Here is a 21,380-nt window from a genome sequence, read left to right as displayed (position 1 = left end):
CAGCATCTTCAATCTGAAGGTCTCAAAGAGCTTTATAAACATTCATAAATTAAGCCTCTAAGCATTCTTGTGGGGCAAGTATTATTATCTGTTACATCCAGGACAATATGGCTACATTAGTAGAACTCAGGGGAAAGCAATTCAGAATTGGATAGGTGGCAAAGTCAGTGATTCTGCCAGGATCAGCTTAATAAATGGTAACCCTCCAATACATGCCACACAGAAACTGGTATATATAGTAAAACTGCCCCAGGCTCATTCACTCGTCCTCTTTCCTATAACTCCACTCCGGGGCAGTTTCCTCAAATTTTTTTTGACTCCTTTAGCAAGCACCTGTCACCCGTCACACTGATAACCACACACAGGCTGCAATTATACTCCTGGGCCAGCATGTAACAGTCTAGGTCACTTGTGCTGTTTTTCATCTATCACCCACTTCTTCAGATTTGTTCCCTCGTTATCTTTAACTCTACACTTCTTAGAAATCTCAGACTGAACAATTTGTCCAAAAAGTTGTAGCTGGATAAGAGTAATTTGTAATTAGGGCTGCAAAGTTCTGATACAATACTGTTTCACTTTGATTTTTTTTTTTAAATTAGGAATATTATCAATTAAACAAACCCAAACAACAACATTTCAAAATAACTTCAACGATCATCTTAGAGCAGACAACCAAGCATTGCCATAAGCATCCTTGATTTTTAAAGAAATATTACTGCATAATATATAATTAATAGGCTGGATGCTAGGACACTGAGATTTTTCTATATCCATGAAGGGCTAGAAGTCTGTACTTATAAAAACTGGTCAAAGAAATAAGTGGACAAAATTAACTATGTGATAAACAGATTTCCTCCCCATGTACCTCTGGACTTTTTTTAAGGGGCTGAATGATATTAGGACACTATCTTCACCCTGGACCCAGTGTGTGTCACACAGGGACTGTCTTTTTATTATGTGTCTGAACAGTACCTAATCAGAGCCCCTAGGTACTACCACAATACAAATATTCATAAGTAAAAGCAGAGACTTTTTAGCTTTCCATCTCTCTGAAATGTACCACAGACCCCATCAGTACTGTTATAATCTGTGTATATTCTTTTTCAACAAAGAATTTTAAAAATAAAATTAATGACCATGATGAATATTACTAACCACTGGATTTTTTCTCTCTCAGTAAAGTGCTAAAATGCATTCTTCTTTGTTCTCCTCATTCATTGCTCTCACAACATTATTCCCAACAAAAACAATACTGAATTTCCTTTTTGGCAGAGAATGAAAACCACTGTGTTTAAGTTTTAACAACCTCTTCTTTCTACTGCTGATAGTTCCTCCTTCCTCATTTTCTTTGACCTTGGCACAGTCTTCAATACAATCTCCTGAATTGTCTCTATAGTACTTACAACGCGTAAATGTTTCTTCCCCTCCAATCAAAGCACTGATCAATCCCAACCCTGCTTAACTTTAAGATATCAAAAACCAATCGGAGGTAGTGTGGTTTACACAGAATAGTATTATTATGTATCAACTAGTTTAAATTAGACTCAAGTTGAATCCTTGCAGTAAGATTTGCAAAGGGCAATGTTTTCAGACACTAACATAAACAGGTTTTATAGCTATTCTCCCTCATCCTACCCTGGGATCCACTAACGTACCATAGTCTGAGCCCATATGGAGTCCAACCGACTTCACTGGGATTCCACACAAATGCAGGAGTTCTCACTAACAGATCATATTGTATAATTAAGGTCATAACGGTTACCAATATGTTGCTTAATTAAAAGTTCGCCCATGACACTGATATTCCAGACATATCACATATACCAATGATGTGAAGCAGCTATTCCAGATCACTGCTCTGGTTCAGCAAAGCACTTCAACACATACTTAATTTAATCATGAGTAACCCTACTCCTATTTACCAAAACACTAAAGCATGTCCTTATCTTTAAGAATCTTAAGTCCTATTGAAGTCAATGAGACTTAAGCATTTGCTTAATGGTTTTGCTGAACAAGAATAGGATTACCAACATGTTTAAAGTTAAGCACATGCATATTTTGCTGAATCTAGGCCTACAGCAGTAATGACAATGCCTACTATAGTTAAGACTCTAGTACAGTTTCCATTATGAGCATGTATTCTCAGACACTAAAATCTGACTTTCATCTTTTGGTTTGAAATTTCTTAAATTTAATCTCTTTTAAAGGTGATAGAGTTGGGATCAAAAGTAAAAGGCCTTGGGAGTGTGAAGAGCTGAGGGAAGGGGAAAGTAATACAGTCTCAAAACATAAAACATTTATCCACTTTTTCTTTTTTAAACCAGCTCTAATGTCAAAATAGCTCAGAGGAAGAAGTTGAAATCTGTCAGGAAAATAGTCTTCACTAAGGGGAAGTGTTTTTGAATGTTCAAGTGAGCTTTTGAAAATTACACTCCATCTATCCACAGTAAATTTTGAAAAACATCACCACTAAGGCCCAGATTTTTAAAATTATTTAAGCATTGCTCCACTCAGTATTGCAATGTCCAACTGACCTAGGAAAATAAATGTCATTGAAAGGCAATGGGAGTTAGGCATTGCAATGCTGAGTGAAGCAATGCCTAAATACCTTTAAAAATCTGGGCCATAGCCTATGAAGTACCTAAAGGGGCAGATTATTAAAGGCATTTAGATGCCTAACCCTGACTGATTTAAATGGGAGTTCAGTACCTACATGCTTTGAAAGTCCCACTAGGCACCTAACTCTCTTTAAAAATCTGGGCCTAAATTCATTAAGCCTCTCATTCAGGAAAGGTCTTAAGCAAATGCTTAAAATCCATGCCTGTGCATGAATGCACTTAAATATGATGGACTTAATCACATGTTTAACCAAGAACTTAAGCACACTTCTTGAGCATGAATGCTTTTTCTTTTTAGATACATCAGAATGTTTTGCTTTGACAAAATCCAAAACATTTTGTTTCAATTTTATTTTTTAAATTATGTAAGACAATACAAAATTAAAAAAAAATCTAAATGAAAAGTCCCTTCATACAGAAAAACAAAACAAAGTATTTTGTTCTGAAAATGTTGAATCATTTCGACATTGTCTGAACTTGTTTCCTCCTAAACAGATTTTCAGCTAAATTTATAGGATTCCATGCAATGTTTCAAAATTTGGTGATAAATTGTGTCATCAATTTATTTTTTTCCAATCAGCTATTGTAATAGCTACAGGGTAGATAAATTATCAGTATTGACCAATTGAGCAAAGCTTACTGTGACTTGAACATTCAATTAAAAAGGAATAACTGTGAAAGCTGCACATTTAAACAGTGAACAGGCAGACAGGTAAGGCAAGAACTATCACAACTAGATAAAAAATGGCTTTGTAGAAACCCTATTTCTACAGTCAACAGTCACCTCTCTCGCCCTGGAGGCCAAGTGCGTCATCCCTGTGATAAGTTAAGCAGCACCAACATAGTTAATGAGTGAGGCAAGACTGCTTGAGAGTCAAAACCAGTGATACATTGCTAAGCATATTTCATTTATTTCAGATTCTGTTTTCAAAGATAACACAGAGAGAGGCATCTTGAACAGAAGAATGGGTGTGATGAAACATGCAAAAAGGCAACGTTAAATATTCCCCCAATTAAAATAAGTGAAAATGAGTTTATTATATCTTTAAAGGGTGAATTGTTACTTCTTTCATTTCACCCACTTTCCCAAGTTATATAATTTCATAAGTCTCAGTAAAAATTCACTGTTAGATTTTGACCATGTAAATTACAGTTTAATATATTATAACTACATTATAATCTAAACAAACACTAGTATACAGAATTATACCATAATGAAGAGTAAAGCAAATTATATTTGATAACAAAAAAGCTTTTTTTTCCCAAGGAAACAGATTTTCATTAATTTTAAGAAATTAATGTGGATTCAAATTAGCTAAATTAGATATTATTTAGAAAAGAATAATGTTGCAAACAGAGTGAACAGAAATACCGTAGAGCACACCTAACAGGTCTTTTATTCATATACATCCAAAATAAATATCCAATAATCAGACCTTCCTATAGAAAACAGGCAAACTGGATGAAGGGACTGGGGGGTGGAGGGGTTTATGGGAAACTAAGGTTCCTTTCATAAGTTTTCCCTTATTTTTTCTGTCATGTATAGGGGACAGTTGGTCTCTTATTAAAACTTTGTGGGTACTTTTTGGCTGGCCCTCTCCCCATACCAGGGGAAAGGGGAAATGCTAAATTGAATCAGGATCTTGGGACAGACCAGGCCTCTGGCCAATCAGAGACCTCCAGACCAGGGCCAGTGGGAACAGTGGTGCTGGAACAATTTTTATAGTGGGGGTGCTGAAGCAGAAACCATGTATTTGGGTTGTTATTACTACTTCAAACCAGGGGGTACAGCAGCACCCCCAGCACCCCTAGAACCAGAACCAATGAATAGGAAGTAGCCAGTCAGTCTGATTGATAAGGCAACTAGATCAACCAGGGAGCCCCAGCTCATATCCTAGTCCCCTTGTGTGCTGGGGGAAGGAGAATCAGGAAGAGCAACCCCAAGCAGGGTGGAGGAAGCTGAGGCCTGAACCCAGGATGAGCAAAGCAGCATGGGAGGCCAGAGAGAGCTGTGTACAGACACAGTGGTGGGGCCAAGAGACCCAGCAAGTGGGGTGATGGTCAATGGGGAGAGTGGGAACCCACCGTAAACAAGATGACACATCCAGCCTGGCGGGGCCCCATGGAGGGAAGAGAACAACAGCACTAGAGACCCCAGTGAAGGGGATGAAGTGAACTAGCAGGGAGGGGCCAAGCTGTGGGAGCCCAGTATCCCCCACCCACCGCTACCACTTTGCCCTGAGACCAGCTGTTCAGGAAGCCATCTTCTTTTTCTTAGCATATGCACAAACTGCGTCAGGTGGCCCGTGACCAGGATTCATCACTAAATTTGCAATGTTGGTTGGATAGTAGTATAAAGGTCCTACTGTCAATCAAACCCTAATCCCGCCCCTTGACTCCTTGGTCCCTCCCGCATGTCACCGGAAGTCCCACCCATGGGGGTATTACTTCTGGGGTCAAGGTGCCACCTGACCAGAAGCAAAGTGTGTCATGTGACCCCTCTAAGAATTCCTCCCACCACCCTCTACCAATCAGGAGGGGTTTCGTCCCAATAGGACCGCCCCAAGAGGAGATTTTGACCAATCGGGGTGACTTCCGGGTTGGGGTGACCCCTCCGGAAGTGAGTCATGTGACCCCACTAAGAACTCCTCCCAAGGCCCTCTGCCAATCACAGTGCAGCACCATTACCCCATAAGTCTCAGCGCCAGACAGAGGAGGCGGCCATCTCTTACCAAGGACACGTGTTTTCGAAATCGCGGAAAGGCTGCTGAGAGGAAACATGGACTCCTTCACCACCCCCATGAGAACTTTGGACTTTGTTTTAGCCCCGAGGGTCTTTGACCATCCGCGGAGAAAGCGCTACATCAGTGAGAGTTCCGAGGAGGAGGAGGGAGCGACCGAGGGGAGCCCTTTGGCCCAGCCGTTTCTGGATACGCCTGAACCCGACCCCAAAACCCTTGTGAGACACCCTGATGAGCATGGCGGTCTCTCTTTGTCCACCCCCTCAGAGGTGGAAGGCGATCGTGGCTCGGGAGAGTCACCGGTGGACAAGGCGAATGGAAAAGCTTTGTGTGAGAAGTGTCAGTCTTACGTGGACAAGCGGCTTAGGTGTAAAGGGAGATGGTGTAAGCAGTGTCAGGGTTTGATCGTTGGTGATGTAGACGGTCACCTCTGTTTTATGGACAGTCTTAGAAAGCCCGAATCTTCAGAAAAGTATATTTTTTATGATTTCGAATGCACGCAGGAGACCGGTTTGCACACTCCCAATTACATTTTTCCTATGTCCCTAAAGCCAGAAAAATCCTGGGAATTTAAGGTCGATGAGTGTCTTTCTGTGTTTAAGACCTTTATTGGCAAAGAGTTTCGGGACTACACGTTCCTAGCACACAATTCTAAAGGTTATGATGCATACTTCATTGTTAGACAGTTACTCAAGGAAAAGATGGGCCTAAAACTGATCACTCAGGGTAGTAAACTAATGTGCATGGAAGTTAAGGCCCTGGGCATTTGTTTTATAGACTCTTTAAACTTCTTGTCCATGAAGCTTAGCAAGCTACCGCAGGCGATGGGGTTTGAAGGGTGCAAAGGGTATTTTCCACACTTTTTTAACATGTTAGAAAATCAGAATTACTTGGGGCCTATGCATGGTATGGAGCACTGTGATATATAAAGCATGATGCCCAGAGAAAAAGCCGAATTTCTCAACTGGTATTGGGACCACAGCTGAGGCGTTTGACTTGCAGAAAGAGCTCGCGTATTACTGTCAGCAGGATGTAAAAATTTTGAGACAGGCCTGTATCCTATACAGAAAAGAGATTATGAAAATGATGGAGAAGGGAGATGTAGTAGAGAAAGAACCTCGTACATTCACTGAGATAAAACTGTGTATAGATCCATTCTGGTACACAACACTGGCATCTGTCTGCATAGCTATGTACAGGTTTATGTTTTTGGAGCATAACACGGTAGCTCTTCTCCCTCCAGACAACTATCACAGGCAGAAAAAGAGATATTCGACCCCATCTATTCAGTGGCTGTTGTAGATCTCTCACAAAGAAAATATACAAATACGGTACACTTTAAAGGGTGGGGAACTACAGGTAGGCCCCTATTTTTTAGACGGTTATGCTGATGTTGATGGGGTACGCACAGCCTTTGAGTTTAACAGGTGTTTTTTCCACAGCTGCGTCACCTGTTATTGTGAAAAAACACAAAATCCTATGACGGGGACATCTTTTGGGTTTCTTTATTACAAGATGCAGCTCAAGACCGACTATCTGAAACGACTTGGTTTTGTAGTGAGGACTCTTTGGGAGCACGAGTGGGAGGTGATGAAAGAAACAGACAGGGAGCTTGCAGTCTTTTTAAACCGAGCCCAGTTACCCCAGCCTCTCGTGCCTAGGGATGCTCTTTTTGGGGGGAGGACAAACGCCATCCGCCTATATTACAAGCCTAACCCCGGGGAAGAAATCCACTATTATGATTTTACAAGCCTGTATCCTTTCAAAACCAAAGAATACCCTATCGGATACCCCGATATAGTCTGACAAATTTGGACCCCTTGCAAATTATTTTGGAATTGCAAAAGTTAAAGTGTACCCCCCATTGTTACCTGTCAGAGTGGGTGGCAAGCTTATGTTCTCGCTATGCCGAACCTGTGCAGAAACCGAGCAGCAGGAGACATGCACCCATACTGACGAGGAGCGGGCCATCCTGGGGACTTGGTGCACGGTGGAATTGAACGCGGCCATAGCGAAGGGGTACGCGGTGGCTAAGATCTATGAAATCTGGCATTTTAATGAAAAATCTGATAAACTCTTTTCAGAATACATAAAATTACACCTCCACCAGAAACAAGGGGCTTCAGGGTATCCCAGTTGGTGCACAGACAAGGAAAAACAAAATAAGTACGTTAGCGATTTCTACCAGAAAGAAAGCGTTCATTTACCCCAACACAAGATCAGATCAAACACTGCTAAACGCCAAATAGCTAAACTGTTTTTAAATTCTCTGTTTGGTAAATTCGGCCAAAGATCCAACCTACCCAACACCAGCATCGTGAGAGACCCTGACGAACTCTTGCAGTACCTGTTCTCCCCCAATTATGAGGTTTCATCCTGCGAGTTTATCGATAATGAAACAGCGTGCATGTCGTGGAAGCACGCAAAAGAACGGTACTCTGTCTCTGGCAATACCAAAATGTTTTCATAGCCTGTTTCACCACCACTTATGCCCGCTTAGAATTATACAGCCTCCTAGACGGTTTGCAAGAGCGGTGCCTGTACCACGACACTGACTCGGTGATATTTGTGAAAAGGGAGGGTGACTGGAATCCCCCTCTGGGGGATTATTTAGGGGACCTCATGAGCGAGATCCCACCAGATCAACACATCACCAAGTTTGTGTCGGCAGGCCCGAAAACCTATGGGTATAAGCTGTCGGGTGGAAAGGCCTGTATGAAAGTCAAAGGTATTACCCTAAATGTAGCAAACTGCGAAAAGATCAACTTCGACAGTTTGAAAGATCTAGTCCTGGACTATTGCATGGGTCTGCAAGAAAACACCTCAAAAAAGGTAGAGGTGCAGCAGCCCTCTATCGTAAGAAACAAAAACCGATGGCAAATAGAGATAAAAACCCTTAAAAAGACACAAAAAGTGGTTTACAACAAGAGGGTCCTAGGAGAAGGTTTTAAAACCCTACCCTACGGCTTTTGAAAAAATGGATATGAGGTGGAAACACCCCTTTTCTGCAATTCTCGCGGGGCCTAGCAACTGCGGGAAAAGTTACTTTATAAAAAACGTGTTGGATAATGCCAAACACAAACTGTTCTGTTATGCCTGAGAATATCGTGTGGTGTTATAGTTGTTGGCAACCTCTGTATAAAGAACTGCTTTGTAAATATCTCTTCATCAATTTTGTGGAGGGACTGCCTGATGCTTTTGACGATGACAGTTTGTTTCCTACTAATAAAGTAAATATGATTATCATAGACGATCTGGTGAACTCTGCTTGTGAAAGCAATGAAATCGAGAAAGCCTTTAACAAGTACGTGAATCACAGAAACCTGAGCATTATGTATATAGTTGAAAATGTATTTTATCAGGGAAAAAAGAGTCGCAGGATTAACTTAAACACAAAGTACATGGTTCTGTTCAAAAACCCCAGGGACAAATTACAAATTGCTACGCTCGCTTGGCAAATGTACCCCGGCAAAGCTCAATTCTTTCTAGAAGCTTTTGAGGATGCTACCAAAAGACCTTATGGCTACCTGGTTGTAGATTTAAATGCTTCCACACCAGAAGTTTATAGACTAAGAACTGGTCTTTTCCCTCCAGACTGGCCGGCGGTTTATACTTTGAAAAGAACAACAGCCGGGTATAAAAAGAGATGACTTGTCTGCAGGCCCCTTTTTAACAGCCAGGGCTTCTGACCGAAAACATGTATAGCTGCGTGAAGAGAAACCTGGGCCTTTTAAATGTACTTAGCAAATCGTCCCCACAGCAAAGGAGGGCTATACTGTGCTCGGCCTCTGACTATCTAGTAGCGGCCATCTCAGAAATAGCACTCAATACCTTAAAAGGAAACGTACCTTTAACACAGAATCAAGTGTGTGTGCTGAAAAAGAAACGCACGCTTATAAAAACTTTGTGTAATAAAAGGGTTTCACTTAAAAGAAAAAAGCATCTGGTGAAGCAGTCTGGGGGGTTTAATCGGACCTCTGTTAAGTTTTTCTATCCCTCTGATAATGGGGCTTTTAACTAATCGATAATGGAGTATGCAGAAAAAATGTTCCTGGTGCCCAGCCACCAGTTGGAGCAATGAAGGGCTCCTCCTCCGGCAGAGGAAAATATCAGAACAACCACAACTCGCTTACTGGATGCTGAAATGAAGTCTGTTCTTCAAAGAACTGACTTGGCCGAATACAAAAAGGCTAAACTTTACAGCGCCGTGCTTCAAAGGTACCTAATATATGTGAAGCAGTGCGATGTGGATAAAGGGAAGATAAGTCTGTTTCTACTGGAACAGGAACAAAGTGTGACTGCCAAACCCCGAGAAACACCAAAGAACTCAGACTCTGTTACTCAGGAAGTGTTGGATAACATGAATAAGCATTATAAGAAAAATGCAATAGTATTACTAAATAAGCTGGGCCAGGATAAAAATCTCTCTTCATGGAACGATAAAAGGTCTTTTGTGTACAAAGGATCTGTGGCTAATGGTTCTAACATGCTCAACTTAGTCAGGGCCGTCACCCAGACTCGCTCTGTTCCTAGCAGACATGTACCTAAAGGATGGGATGTGTTTATGAATGCCATGGGGGAACTGAACATACCATCTTCCGTCATGGGCAATGCGACCAACAGAGATCTTTTGGAACACCTCAAGGCCTCGACTGCTGATACCGGGGTGGATCAAGAAACCGTGACTCCTTTTTTGCCATCTAAAAAATGAAAATTGGCTAAAAGAGCCGAATGGCTCACTGTGTAATGTTTTTCACATTCTAAATTAAAAAAAAAAAAAAAAACACAACTGGTAATGTTTTGCTTTAAATAAAACATTTCTATAATTTAAAAAAAATCTGTGTACTTTTTCTCAATCGGTGTGTGGTTTTTATTTATTTTATTTTTTTTTTAATTAAAAAAACCACCACCAAACATCAATGGTCTTTAAACCCTGCACCTGAGGTGCTTTATTGGGTAACATGGCTATGAAAATCGTTGCAAGATACACAGGTCTGGGCTTGTTGAAACATGGTTTGAGCAAGGCTAGGGATGCCTAAGAATTTAAATTTATTTTTTACAAAATACATCACAATCCGGTCATTTTGCACTAAGTCGTTAGAATACAATTTTAAAATCTGGTCAAAAGATAAACCCTTGCTATGATGATGTAAGAAAAACACGCAGTGATAGCCTCAGGCAACCGAGCGAGGGTCTTGTAATTGTCTATTCTGAAACACAATGTCTGTGGCATTTTTGTTTAAAAATTTCATAATGCTTTTAGGAAACAACACACTGTTCCAGGGGTGCCCATATGAGTCAAAAAACTCTCCACGGTTACGCTCCGCCAGATACAAGGTGAGCCAGTGTTCACCTGGTTGGTTGTGTGGATGCGTGTTCACCACCAAGCCTAGGGGTCTCTGAGACAGCTTGCCTCCTGGGAGCCAATCGCAAGAGAACACATCTAAGAAATTCTTTTTTGTGTAAGGGTTCGTTGATAAGACACGTGAGAGCTGCATGGTGTCCATGTTCACATGTAGTCAAACAGAATGTTTCTCCTCTGATTTATTTCTATGACATTGTCAAAAACCCCATACACAATCATATTGACGGTAACCATTAAAGCCTCTCCAAAACGTATTTCTGCTCTCAGGTTCCCGGTTTTAATCAGGGAATAGTGATCAGCGCATTCTTGGTCGGGAGACAGGTCAAAAGCAAACAAGGTCTAACCCTGTGCAAACTCCTCACGGTCGATTAACAGAGAACAATCTTTCATGTGTTTATCAGCTGTCTGTACCAAATTCATGTATTCTCTCATGCAACGCCCTGCCTCGAAGTCCGGTTGCAGAGGCTTGGTTGGTATCAGTTCACCATCCACATACAAGGCCACAAAATTAATATTGTAATGTTTAAAATGAAAGGGATTTTTAGTGTAACTTCCGCTAAAGGCATCGTTATCCACACCCAAAATGCTTGTCCTAGGGTTTAACTGTCCCAAGAACAGGTTCTCCTGGTTACTGACCCTGCTGCCCGCGGGGATGCTAAACACTTACATTTCCACACGGTCCATGGGGTATTTAGCATTAGCGGTAAGCAGGGCTTCCGCGTGCCCCAGACGGACTCCCGGGGCCACCCGTACTTTCTTCACAAAAAGGGAAGCTGATACAATGCGCAGTTTAAAGCCTTCAGCCGCACTGCCCATTAAACAGAAAGCGTCTTTACTGCGCGTCAGTTTAATTTTCACATCCACTCCATTTAACAAAAGTTTTTTCTTGAAAAAACAGGTCGCTGTGTAAATGGCCTAGCAGCTCTACCATTCTGCTCTCGGCCGTCAGCTTTGCATGCCTCACAAACCCTAGATTACCTCCATCCAACTTTGTTTCTTCATGTTGTCCAGCAGTGTCTTTGTAAAACAGGCTGATGGAAAATTGTGCGGCGAGGGTGTCGTCGCTGTAATTGAGCACCGATTCTATAAAGGCCCTGTAAGGGTAACAGTTGTTGCTTTGGCTTATGAGGTCATCTCCCAGCGTGACATCCAACTGTCTGAAAATAGAGGCCACGGGGTAATTCACCAGGCCCACTTCGGCGACCAGAGTTCAGTTCCTTCTCCTTTTACAATCTTGCAACACAGGTACAGCAGTGTGTTGTTTAAATTCATATAATCTATGCCATTCCCTGCTATAAAAAAGTTAATGAGGGCAGACTCCGTAATGGCCGATAGAGGCGGCACCTCGATGTAGATGCTTTTCTCGATGCTGGTCTGCGTAGGGGCTATTTGAAACCAGTCTAGTTCGGATTTGGTGCACTGTTCAGCCCCGCAGTGAACAAAAGCCATGTTGATTAAAATATGTCTCTTTTACCAGGCAGAGCGCATCTCCTCTTTCGCCCAGCCTTCCTCTTGGACTTCAGCTTATGGCCGGACCCGCGTGTCAAAGCCCTTCTTTTAAAGGGTTTCGGGGGACCTGTGCGTCACGGGTATGATGTATTTCTCTTTCTCTTCCTCCTTTTAATGTACATCAGCCCCAATCCTTCCTGTGAAGCTGTATTCCCCACCTTCTTCAGAACAGCACGGGAGACATGACCTACCACATCTTTAGCTATGTTTTGAGCGGCGGTTTTTACATGAGGTTTAATAATCTCTAGCCCCCTCCTCAAAAGCGGTACGGCTTTTTGAAAGAGGCTACAAAATATTCCACCCACACCTGCCCCATACATCACAGGGGCCCCATGATATCCAGGAAGGGCGTGTCCAGCCTGGGTTTTGTAATAGTTCCTGTAGATGGTGGGGTCGCCATAATTTTTTGGGATCGCCATAATAGGGTTTTGCTTTTTTAGAAATCTTGCTCCCCCCGCAGCCGCAGATGCAGCTTGACGATCACCTTGCCAAAGCGAAATGAGACATGTCTGTTCTGATCTGTCTTTATTTCAACGGTGATGGTGTCGATGTGGTGTTTACTGACAGAGACGTAATGAGGTTTATCAAAGGTGATGATAAACTCGTTGTTCCTTCCTCAGACAGGGACACAGCATAACAGGGGAACAGAAAAGTCCCCCACAAACTGGTGTTCTACGATATCCGTGTATAGATACAAGGAGTTAAAACCTCCTGTGATGTCTGCCGAGAAGAGGAATTTTTGGACGTTGTGTTTGGGGCCCAAACCCAGAATGTTAGCTAGCTCCCCGCCATTAGAAAACACATACATAAAATCGGTAGATTTAAGTCTCACTTTTCTACCCACAGGGTCATAGTTCATGACCACCTCAGGCAGTCCGGGATGACGAGCCACGTTGCTGTTCAGATACTCCAGTAATTCGGGTATGGTCGAGTAATAACCTTGTCGTAGGATGAAATTCCACGTTGTAGCTCCAAAGGTGATTTTGAAAGGGGTGTCTTCGTTGATGGTATTCCAGCAGTGTGGGTATTGTATTTCCACTAACCCCACCTCCCAGGCACCTGGGAGATCCAAGGGCTTAATGAACCGTATTGTAAAGTTTGAGATGGTGTTTTGGGGAAAAACTGCAGAGCTGGCATTGCTGGGCAAAGAAATGTAAAACCCGCCGTCGCTCATTTCTCTCTCTCTCTCTGTCTTTGCAGAAGGAATCTTTTTTTGTTCGTGTCTAGATGTCACAGAGTTGAGAAGCTTCCACCCAGCTATTAAACTTAACGGGCCACCCCAACCATTTCACCAGTAGCTGCTTTTTTCTCCCTTTTCCTTTCTCTGCTAGAACTTTTTCAATCCTGTAAATCCTGTCTTGTTTGGGGTTTACTTTTTGTAATTCTTCAGGGTAAAAAGATCCAGTAACTGCCTCACCCTCGTAATCTTTTAATCGGTGTACAGGTCTCTGGCCCCTGGTTAAGGCTTCATCCACTATGGATATCTCATCGGTAAACGTCTGTTCATAACCTTTTTCAAAAGCGCCTTTGGTCTCACGTGGTCATCTTTTCTAAAAGGGGCAACAACCAGTTTTATTTTAAAACCATCTCCATAAACCGTTTTCCATACCTTCAGAGAATTTGAAGGGTTAACATCAATGGGTCTGGTACGTATAGTTCTGTGAAAGCTCTGGTTATAACTCTTTATAAAGTCAGGTAAGACATCTATGTAGCGAAAGGTGTTATGGGCTGTAAAATATCTCCACATCATAGTTTTTAAAGTTCTGTTAAATCGCTCCACAACCCCTGCTTTGACTTCATTATTGGTAACAAAATGGTGAACTCCAGGCCGCTTTAACAATCCACTTAAAGGTTTGTTTAAGAATTCTTTCCCCCAATCGGTTTGTAATTTTTGAGGCACATGACCTTCACTGAAAATAGCTTTAAAGGCCTTGGATACCTCACCACTCATCTTGTCTTTTAGGCCTAAGGCCCAGGCATATTTGGATAAAATGTCTATCACTGTTAAGATGTACGTAAAACCACTGTTGTGTTTGGAGAACCGGTGCATATCCACCAAATCTGCCTGCCACTGCACATCCACATCTGAAACAATGGTCTTGTTTCTTTTAAAATGTATTCGAGCCAGTTTGTGTAAAATGTAAGCATCCTGGTCTGAAAACCATGCTGTTACCTGTATTCTGTTTAAAGTTTTACTATGCTTTCTGGCCACTTGAAAAAGAGGGTTGACCCTGCCTAAGCTCCCAACTTCCCCGGGGGCGTAATATATTTTCTTTAACAGAGCCGTCTGTGTAGACATGACTGTTACAGGTACCATCTTTTACTACTATGAGTATGAAAGGGGACACATTCATATTGACACATTTAAATAAATTTTATTAATCGCCTGGTTTAACACGACCTTTTACAGCCGCCTGTAAAAATGGATGCCATGACCCCTACCATAAGGGAGTCTCAGATGGTTCATTCTTCCATTTTGTCCTTTTCGGCTTGAGATCTGTGTCTCAGACATGAGCAAAAACAGCTGACACATGATATAATTACTCCCACAAGGCTTCTGATGTGTAAGTTCTTAAAGGCCTCTAAAAAGTCATCGTCGACCTGTTGAGAGATTTTCAGAGAAAAAAACGTGTAAGCACCCCCACTGCTTGTTTTTTTAATTTACGCAACCCCTGGTTCCTACCCCATTACCCACCCCTCCTTGATCGCCACGTCTTAATCATTCATTTTACCTGAGCGCTGTCTTTTCCATTTGCTTTGTCCGCCGGTGCCTCCCCCGAGCCATGATCACCTTCCACCTCCTGAGGGGATGGACAAAGAGAGGCCGTCACGCTCATCGGGGTGCCTCACGAGGGTTTCGGGGTCGGATTTCAACCTATCCATCAACGTCTAGGTCAAAGGGTCCTCCTTGGAACTGTCGCTGATGTAGCGCTTTCTCCACACAAGTCCAAAGGTGCTCAGGGCTAAAACAAAGTCCGAAGTTCTCACGGAGGTGGTGAAGGAATCCATGTTTCCTCTCAGCAGCCTTTCCGCGATTTCGAAAACACGTGTCCTTGGTAAGAGGACAGTCTTCTGTCTGGCGCTGGGACTTATGGGGTAATGGTACTGCACTCTGATTGGTGGAGGGCCTTGGGAGGAGTTCTTAGAGGGGTCACACGACCCACTTCCGGATGGGTCACCCCCCGCCTCAGAAGTCACCCTGATTGGTCAAAATCTCCTCTCGGGATGGTCCTTTTGGAACAAAACCCCTCCTGATTGGTAGAGGGTGGTGGGGGGAGTTCTTAGAAGGGTCACATGACACACATTGCTTCCGGTCAGATGGCACCTTGACCCCGGAAGTAATACCCCCATGGGTGGGACTTCTGGTGAGAGGCATGAGGGACCAAGGGGTGGGGCTTAATGGGTCAAGGGGCGGGGCTAGGATTTGATTGACGGTAGGGCCCTTATACTACTTTGGATCATTGGCTTCCGCAGCCTGGGCTGGGTACTGACGAGGAGTGTGCTATGATCCATGCCCTCCCAGGGAGCTGTGATTAGTAACAGAGATGGGAAGTTACTAGCAGACCCTGAGTCCAGGGAAAAGTGATGAGGCGTGAGGGGTAACTGCAACCGGTTCTACGGAGGCTTTTCCAGTCCCATCCTGAGGCAAAGACCTGCATGAGATGTGCACAGCCCTTGATATAGTGGTAACTTTATTCTATTAAGTATCACTTTTGTGGAAACTACTGTGAATTACATCAAAAACATGATAGCCTCTACTGGAAAACAAAAAGCAAAATACTCTAGAGGTAGATATTCATTGTTCTTTCAATATCTGTCCATACATAAACAATAATGTTCATAGAAATATGAACTGCACTTTAGTAATAAATAATATTAAAATAAATATTAGAGTCTGTGCATGCTTTTGTACTGTTGCTTTTTTAAACTAGCACTAAGTTTTAAACTTACCTTATTGGTATGTATAGCTGTGATGACCCAAACACATTGAGCATTACTGTCATATTGGAATGGAAAATTGGGTGATGTGAAGGTGCCACTGGGTCCCTGAAGATTAGATCCACAAGTCTTTACTGCAAAAATAAAATGTTTAACTTATAATTCATGCATGAAACATGTACAGCAAATGCATAAAACATTCTCTCTCAAACATTAAAAATATGCAAAGGATTAAAATACCAGTTAAGAATATACCCATTGCAATATAAGATCATCATATTTGTGGGACACAAGTAAAATGCACATACTCTAAGGTTCAAGATATTACCTTTGAAAAGACACAAAACAGAAACTAGCTGTAATTAAAAGAATATGCACCAAGATTATATACAGTAATTGTTCTATTTATTTTAAATAAATCAGAATAATGTAAAAAAGATAAATACATTATTTCATTAATCTTAATAAATACCTGTAAAGAGAAGTGTTCATATACCAGACTTAATGACAAAGCGCACTATTATTACTGGAGTGTTTTTGAGGATTAGTTGTCCTTTGTTCATGCTAGCACGTCTATTGCTGTTATCTCTGCTGGAGTTACATTCATGATTGCAACAATGAAAACTTTCAAAGGGAACTCTGCAGATTCTGCCCTTATATGAAGTAAGCTATACCAGTTTTTAAAGAACAGAGCATGTGAATTATTAAGTAAATGTATTTTAAAAAAAGTCATAGAGTTATAGATAGAGCAGGGTATCTTACATTTTGATGTAGTACTAGTGAAAACTGTTCTAGCAAAATATGAAACATTAACAGATTTTTCTTCTCTGTTTAGGATGAGATTCTGCCACCCTTATTCACGATGAGTAGCACTTGATCCCATTGACTTCAGAGAATATTTGTGGGGTAATTTGTGCAGAAAGGTGCTATATTACTTAGTAGGTGAAATCCTGGCCCTGTTCAAGTCAATTGAGAGAGTTTTGTCATCGGCTGCCATAATGACAGGATTTCACACAGCGTGAATAAGCGTACCCTAAACAACATACAAGCCAAGCCTCTCACAGAGATAGTATATATAGGCTTCGTGTCTGTGTTGTTTCTTTGACATTTTGTATACCTGTGCTGAAAACATTCTTGATCAACCTTTTTCTGGGTTAAGCAATATATTTGACAAGCAACCTCAGCTATATCTGAACCTTTTGTCATGTTTCTGTGCTGATTCCTATAGCATTGTAGTGAGTAAGCTGCAGAAGCAGAAAAATAATTGCTCATGCTGGACTCTGGCAGACCATTTCACTTCACTGATTTAAATTTTGACTATGATAGGTGAATCTGTCATACAATTTGCTTATACTTTGACAAAGCTTGCTAATTTTGGCAGGGGTAGACAGTAAATCAAAGCTAGCTTGTTCTATGATGCAGATCTTTTCTTGAGGGTCCTGAGGTTTTCATAAATGGAAACTTAGGTTTACTAAGATACTAAAGTCGTCCACACGCTGTTCATTACCTATCCTTTGTTCCAACCTTAGATAATCCAACTCATGTTTACATTTCCTGCAGTAACTTCCATCTGCATTTCCAGTGGTAACTAACTACAGTGTGCATGTCACTTAGCAAATTTGAGAGAGCAAGAGATCAAGTTAGTAGATTCATTGAACACACTCTCCAAGTTTCATTCACACCAATTGTTGTTCTCCTTTGCAAATCTACACAAAAATTATTTACTATATCAAGAAATGTCTTTAAAGCTTAGAAATAATATCTAAAAACCATCAGTATAATTTCTTTGTTCTCTCTACTTTGACTGTGTGACTAGCATGGCTCATTTAGCTATATTTGTGCAAAGAGTATTTGAAAATGTTTCTGCAAAGGAAAATATTTTGAAAACACTACTACTAAAGAAAATAAAGAGCAGAAGATATTTTATAACAAGCTCAATGTTCTTAACAAGAATGTAATCATTATCATGACATTATTGTAGTTTCTATAACAACCAAGAATGATTATCTCCAAAGATTCCGTTCCTCAATATCAACAAGAGGTTTGTGGAAAAGTGATGGGTTTGACATGAGTCTTGGAAGTCATGGTAAATATTGTTAATCTATTAAAGCCTTCAGCATCACCTGTTTCAAATCTGTCAAATTTGCATAAATACTGTCATATAATTTTTTATCAAAGAAACCAAGGGCCTGGGTTAGGTGCATTGTGCTTTAAATGGTTTATAAATCAAAATAACTATATGAAAACATTGCTTGTATTTGTTAATTAACCAATACCACACACAATTGCACCTCCACATACTCTTGCAACTTAATAGGTTCCATATTTCTCTAAATCTCATACAAATGTCATGCATATCTATATCAAAATACAGTGGCATGGCAAGAAAATTGAAGAACCTGGAGTAGATTATTTAATATATTTTTTCGTCTGCAACTTCCATAACTGTATTTATCTACAAAAAGAACAGGAGTACTTGTGGCACCCTAGAGACTAACAAATTTATTAGAGCATAAGCTTTCGTGGACAGCATCCGAAGAAGTGGGCTGTAGTCCACGAAAGCTTATGCTCTAATAAATTTGTTAGTCTCTAAGGTGCCACAAGTACTCCTGTTCTTTTTGTGGATACAGACGAACATGGCTGCTACTCTGAAACCTGTATTTATCTAGTAGGCTTCTTCCAAACACTGATGACTCACAAATAATAAAATACACAAAACCATCACAGATTAGATTAGAACAACACACAACTCATGGCTGAGGACAGACTAAGGAGAAAAAAGAAGGGATAAATGGGAGTCCTAGTATTTTGAGGATGCAAATATAAAGCAGTAGAACCATTATTCAATTTCATTTTAAGATGGCTTTAGATTCAGTACCAAATAAAAGGCTACAACATTGTCAGATTCTGAAATCCCACTGAAATCAAATAGGAAAAAAAAACCCAGATTTTTGGATTTAGTTAGATTTTTAACTATGATATCCTTGATCTGATGTAGAGCTGTCAGCTGAATCCATATTATTCTCCTTCCTCACCCACAAAAAATAGAACATACAAACTACTGAATAAATATCTAAAAGCAAGAACTCAGAGAGCTGTAATTATTTTTAGGGGTAGCAGAACAGTTTCCACTTAGAAGTAGTAGTAGTGAAAACAAAATTCTTGCAAAATATACAAAGTTTGTATATTCCTTTTATTTTTTTAATGATTCATATACAAACCAAGTCCCAGTCACACAGAAGGAAAGTAAACACAAAGCAGAAAGTTTTTTTCCTTAATATCTCTAAGATATCCCACATTTCTGGTTTGAAAACTTTTCCTGACAACCCTTCTGATGTCAAGGCATACCTCAAAAGCCATCTCACCTAAGTATTAACTTGTTGTAATGTTTCTGTGCTGATTCTTACAGCACTGCAGGGAATAAGTAAAAAAGAAGAAATTCACTGTTAACAATGGATTCTAGTTATAGATCAGATAATAATCAATGCTCAGTATTAGGCTCAGTAGTGCAAGTGGTGCCTTGGGGGAGGCAGTATCTAACGGGGAGCACGTGACCAGTCCAGGGCCCCCACGCTCTCCCCATCCCCTCCTCATGATCCACCCCCCGTACCTGGGGTGAGTAGGAGGGGGCTCTGTCCTCCTCCCGCTGCACCGGAGACTTTGGAACTCCAGCAGCGAAAGGAGCAGAATGTGAGGCCGCTGGGTGGCCCCATGCCCGCAGCTCCTCCGATGCAGCTGTACCATCCCCCAGCCCTTTCACGCAGGGTCTCCTCTGTTTATACAGCAGCCCCGCCGGAGAACAGGGCTGTGGGCGGGGAGGGGGGCATTATAGACACTCTGAAGGAGCTGCCAGCATGGGCCCACGTTGGCCCCATGTTCTGCTCCTCCTGTGTCTTTCCAGAACGCCATACAGCTATAAATATCTTGCTGTTACAGCGTATTGGACTGTACCGCCCTACTTGTACTGCTGGTTAGGCTCCAAAGGCGTTGACTTTTGTTTTTGCTGGTGGGTGCTTTTCACCTTCTGATTTCACTGTACACCATGTATGTGCTTCTGCCATCTACTGGTGGCCCGTGGATGCTGGGCATCCCCTATTATTTTCGGTCAGTGCTTGATCTCCGGATCACGCTCGGAGTCTACGCCTATGTTAGACTTGATCTTATTTCCAGTATACTGGATAATAAACATACAAGAAAGATATGCCAGTGCCAAATGACATTATATAGGTATGATTTGACAGTATGAAAAAAGTGGAAGGCTAGATCTAGACAAAAATTGAGGTAACATGTTGATATCAAGGGGCAGAAGTTGCACATCATTGACGAGGAAAACGGTCCATAAAAGTTCCATATTTAGCTTCAGTTAGGAAAGCAAATAGAGTACAGATATATAGAGTAGGGATATCAATACCTCAGAAGATATCGCGGAGGACATGGTACAAAGGGCTACACCATTTTTGGAGTCTAGACTAACCTAGACTTTATTTCATGAAGAATATTCAATAATTTTATAAGGTACAGAGAGACCAAAAAGGATATTAATGGCTGAGATATTCCTAAATATTAGGAAACATTAGAAAAGGTAGGTTTATATCCATTTAGAAGAGGAGATTATGAGAGGAAATTTTTCCAAAAGGCACTGAAAAAGTGAATGACACACAACTATTTAAGAGGGCAATGCACCTGACAAGTAATAGGAGATTAAATGAAGTTAAGAAAGGATCAGATATATTTTTATTTTTAATATACAGACTAATTACTATGTGAAATGGATTCTCAAAAAACAGTAACTGAAGAAACTGCAGCTCTGGGAATATGTTCAGAGAAATAGGTAAGAGTACACTGGCCCCATTTCACCAAGGGACTTAAGCATGTGCCTAATGTTAAGCTTGAGACTATGTTCACTGAAGTCAATTCAAGTATTCAAGTGCTGAAAATTAGGCATGCTCATAAGTACTTCAGCGAATCATTGCCATTATAGGATTTAGAAGTTAGACACATGATCTGCAGAGCCTCCTTCCATCACAAAACATTAGCGTAGTATATCATGTCTTAAAAAAAATCCATGAAGAGAAACTTACAAACAAGAGTAGAGTGTCATGGCAAAATAATGACTGGCTGGCACCCAAAGGGAGACTTGCTCTTCTGAAATATCACAAAAAAGGGACTGAAGTGCAAGCTATTCAGAGATTGTTAGGATAAGAGTCC

The 21,380-nt window shown here is 41.2% G+C and overlaps 1 protein-coding gene across 4 annotated transcripts in view; it reads right to left on the bottom strand.

The window, feature by feature from the left end:
* CSMD3 (CUB and Sushi multiple domains 3) overlaps positions 1–21,380 on the bottom strand; it is a 1,152,075-nt gene that overhangs the window by 629,213 nt on the left and 501,482 nt on the right. For all 4 annotated transcript variants that reach the window (XM_054020295.1, XM_054020294.1, XM_054020296.1 and 1 more), the window contains one exon: positions 16,185–16,306. In XM_054020295.1, coding sequence (XP_053876270.1) covers positions 16,185–16,306 — 122 coding nt within the window. The remainder of the gene's footprint in view (positions 1–16,184; positions 16,307–21,380) is intronic.

This window comes from Malaclemys terrapin, chromosome 2 (assembly GCF_027887155.1).
Source record: "Malaclemys terrapin pileata isolate rMalTer1 chromosome 2, rMalTer1.hap1, whole genome shotgun sequence".
NCBI classification, from domain to species: domain Eukaryota; kingdom Metazoa; phylum Chordata; order Testudines; family Emydidae; genus Malaclemys; species Malaclemys terrapin.
Note: the sequence above shows the minus strand (reverse complement) of the source record. Positions and strands in the feature narration are given on the sequence as shown.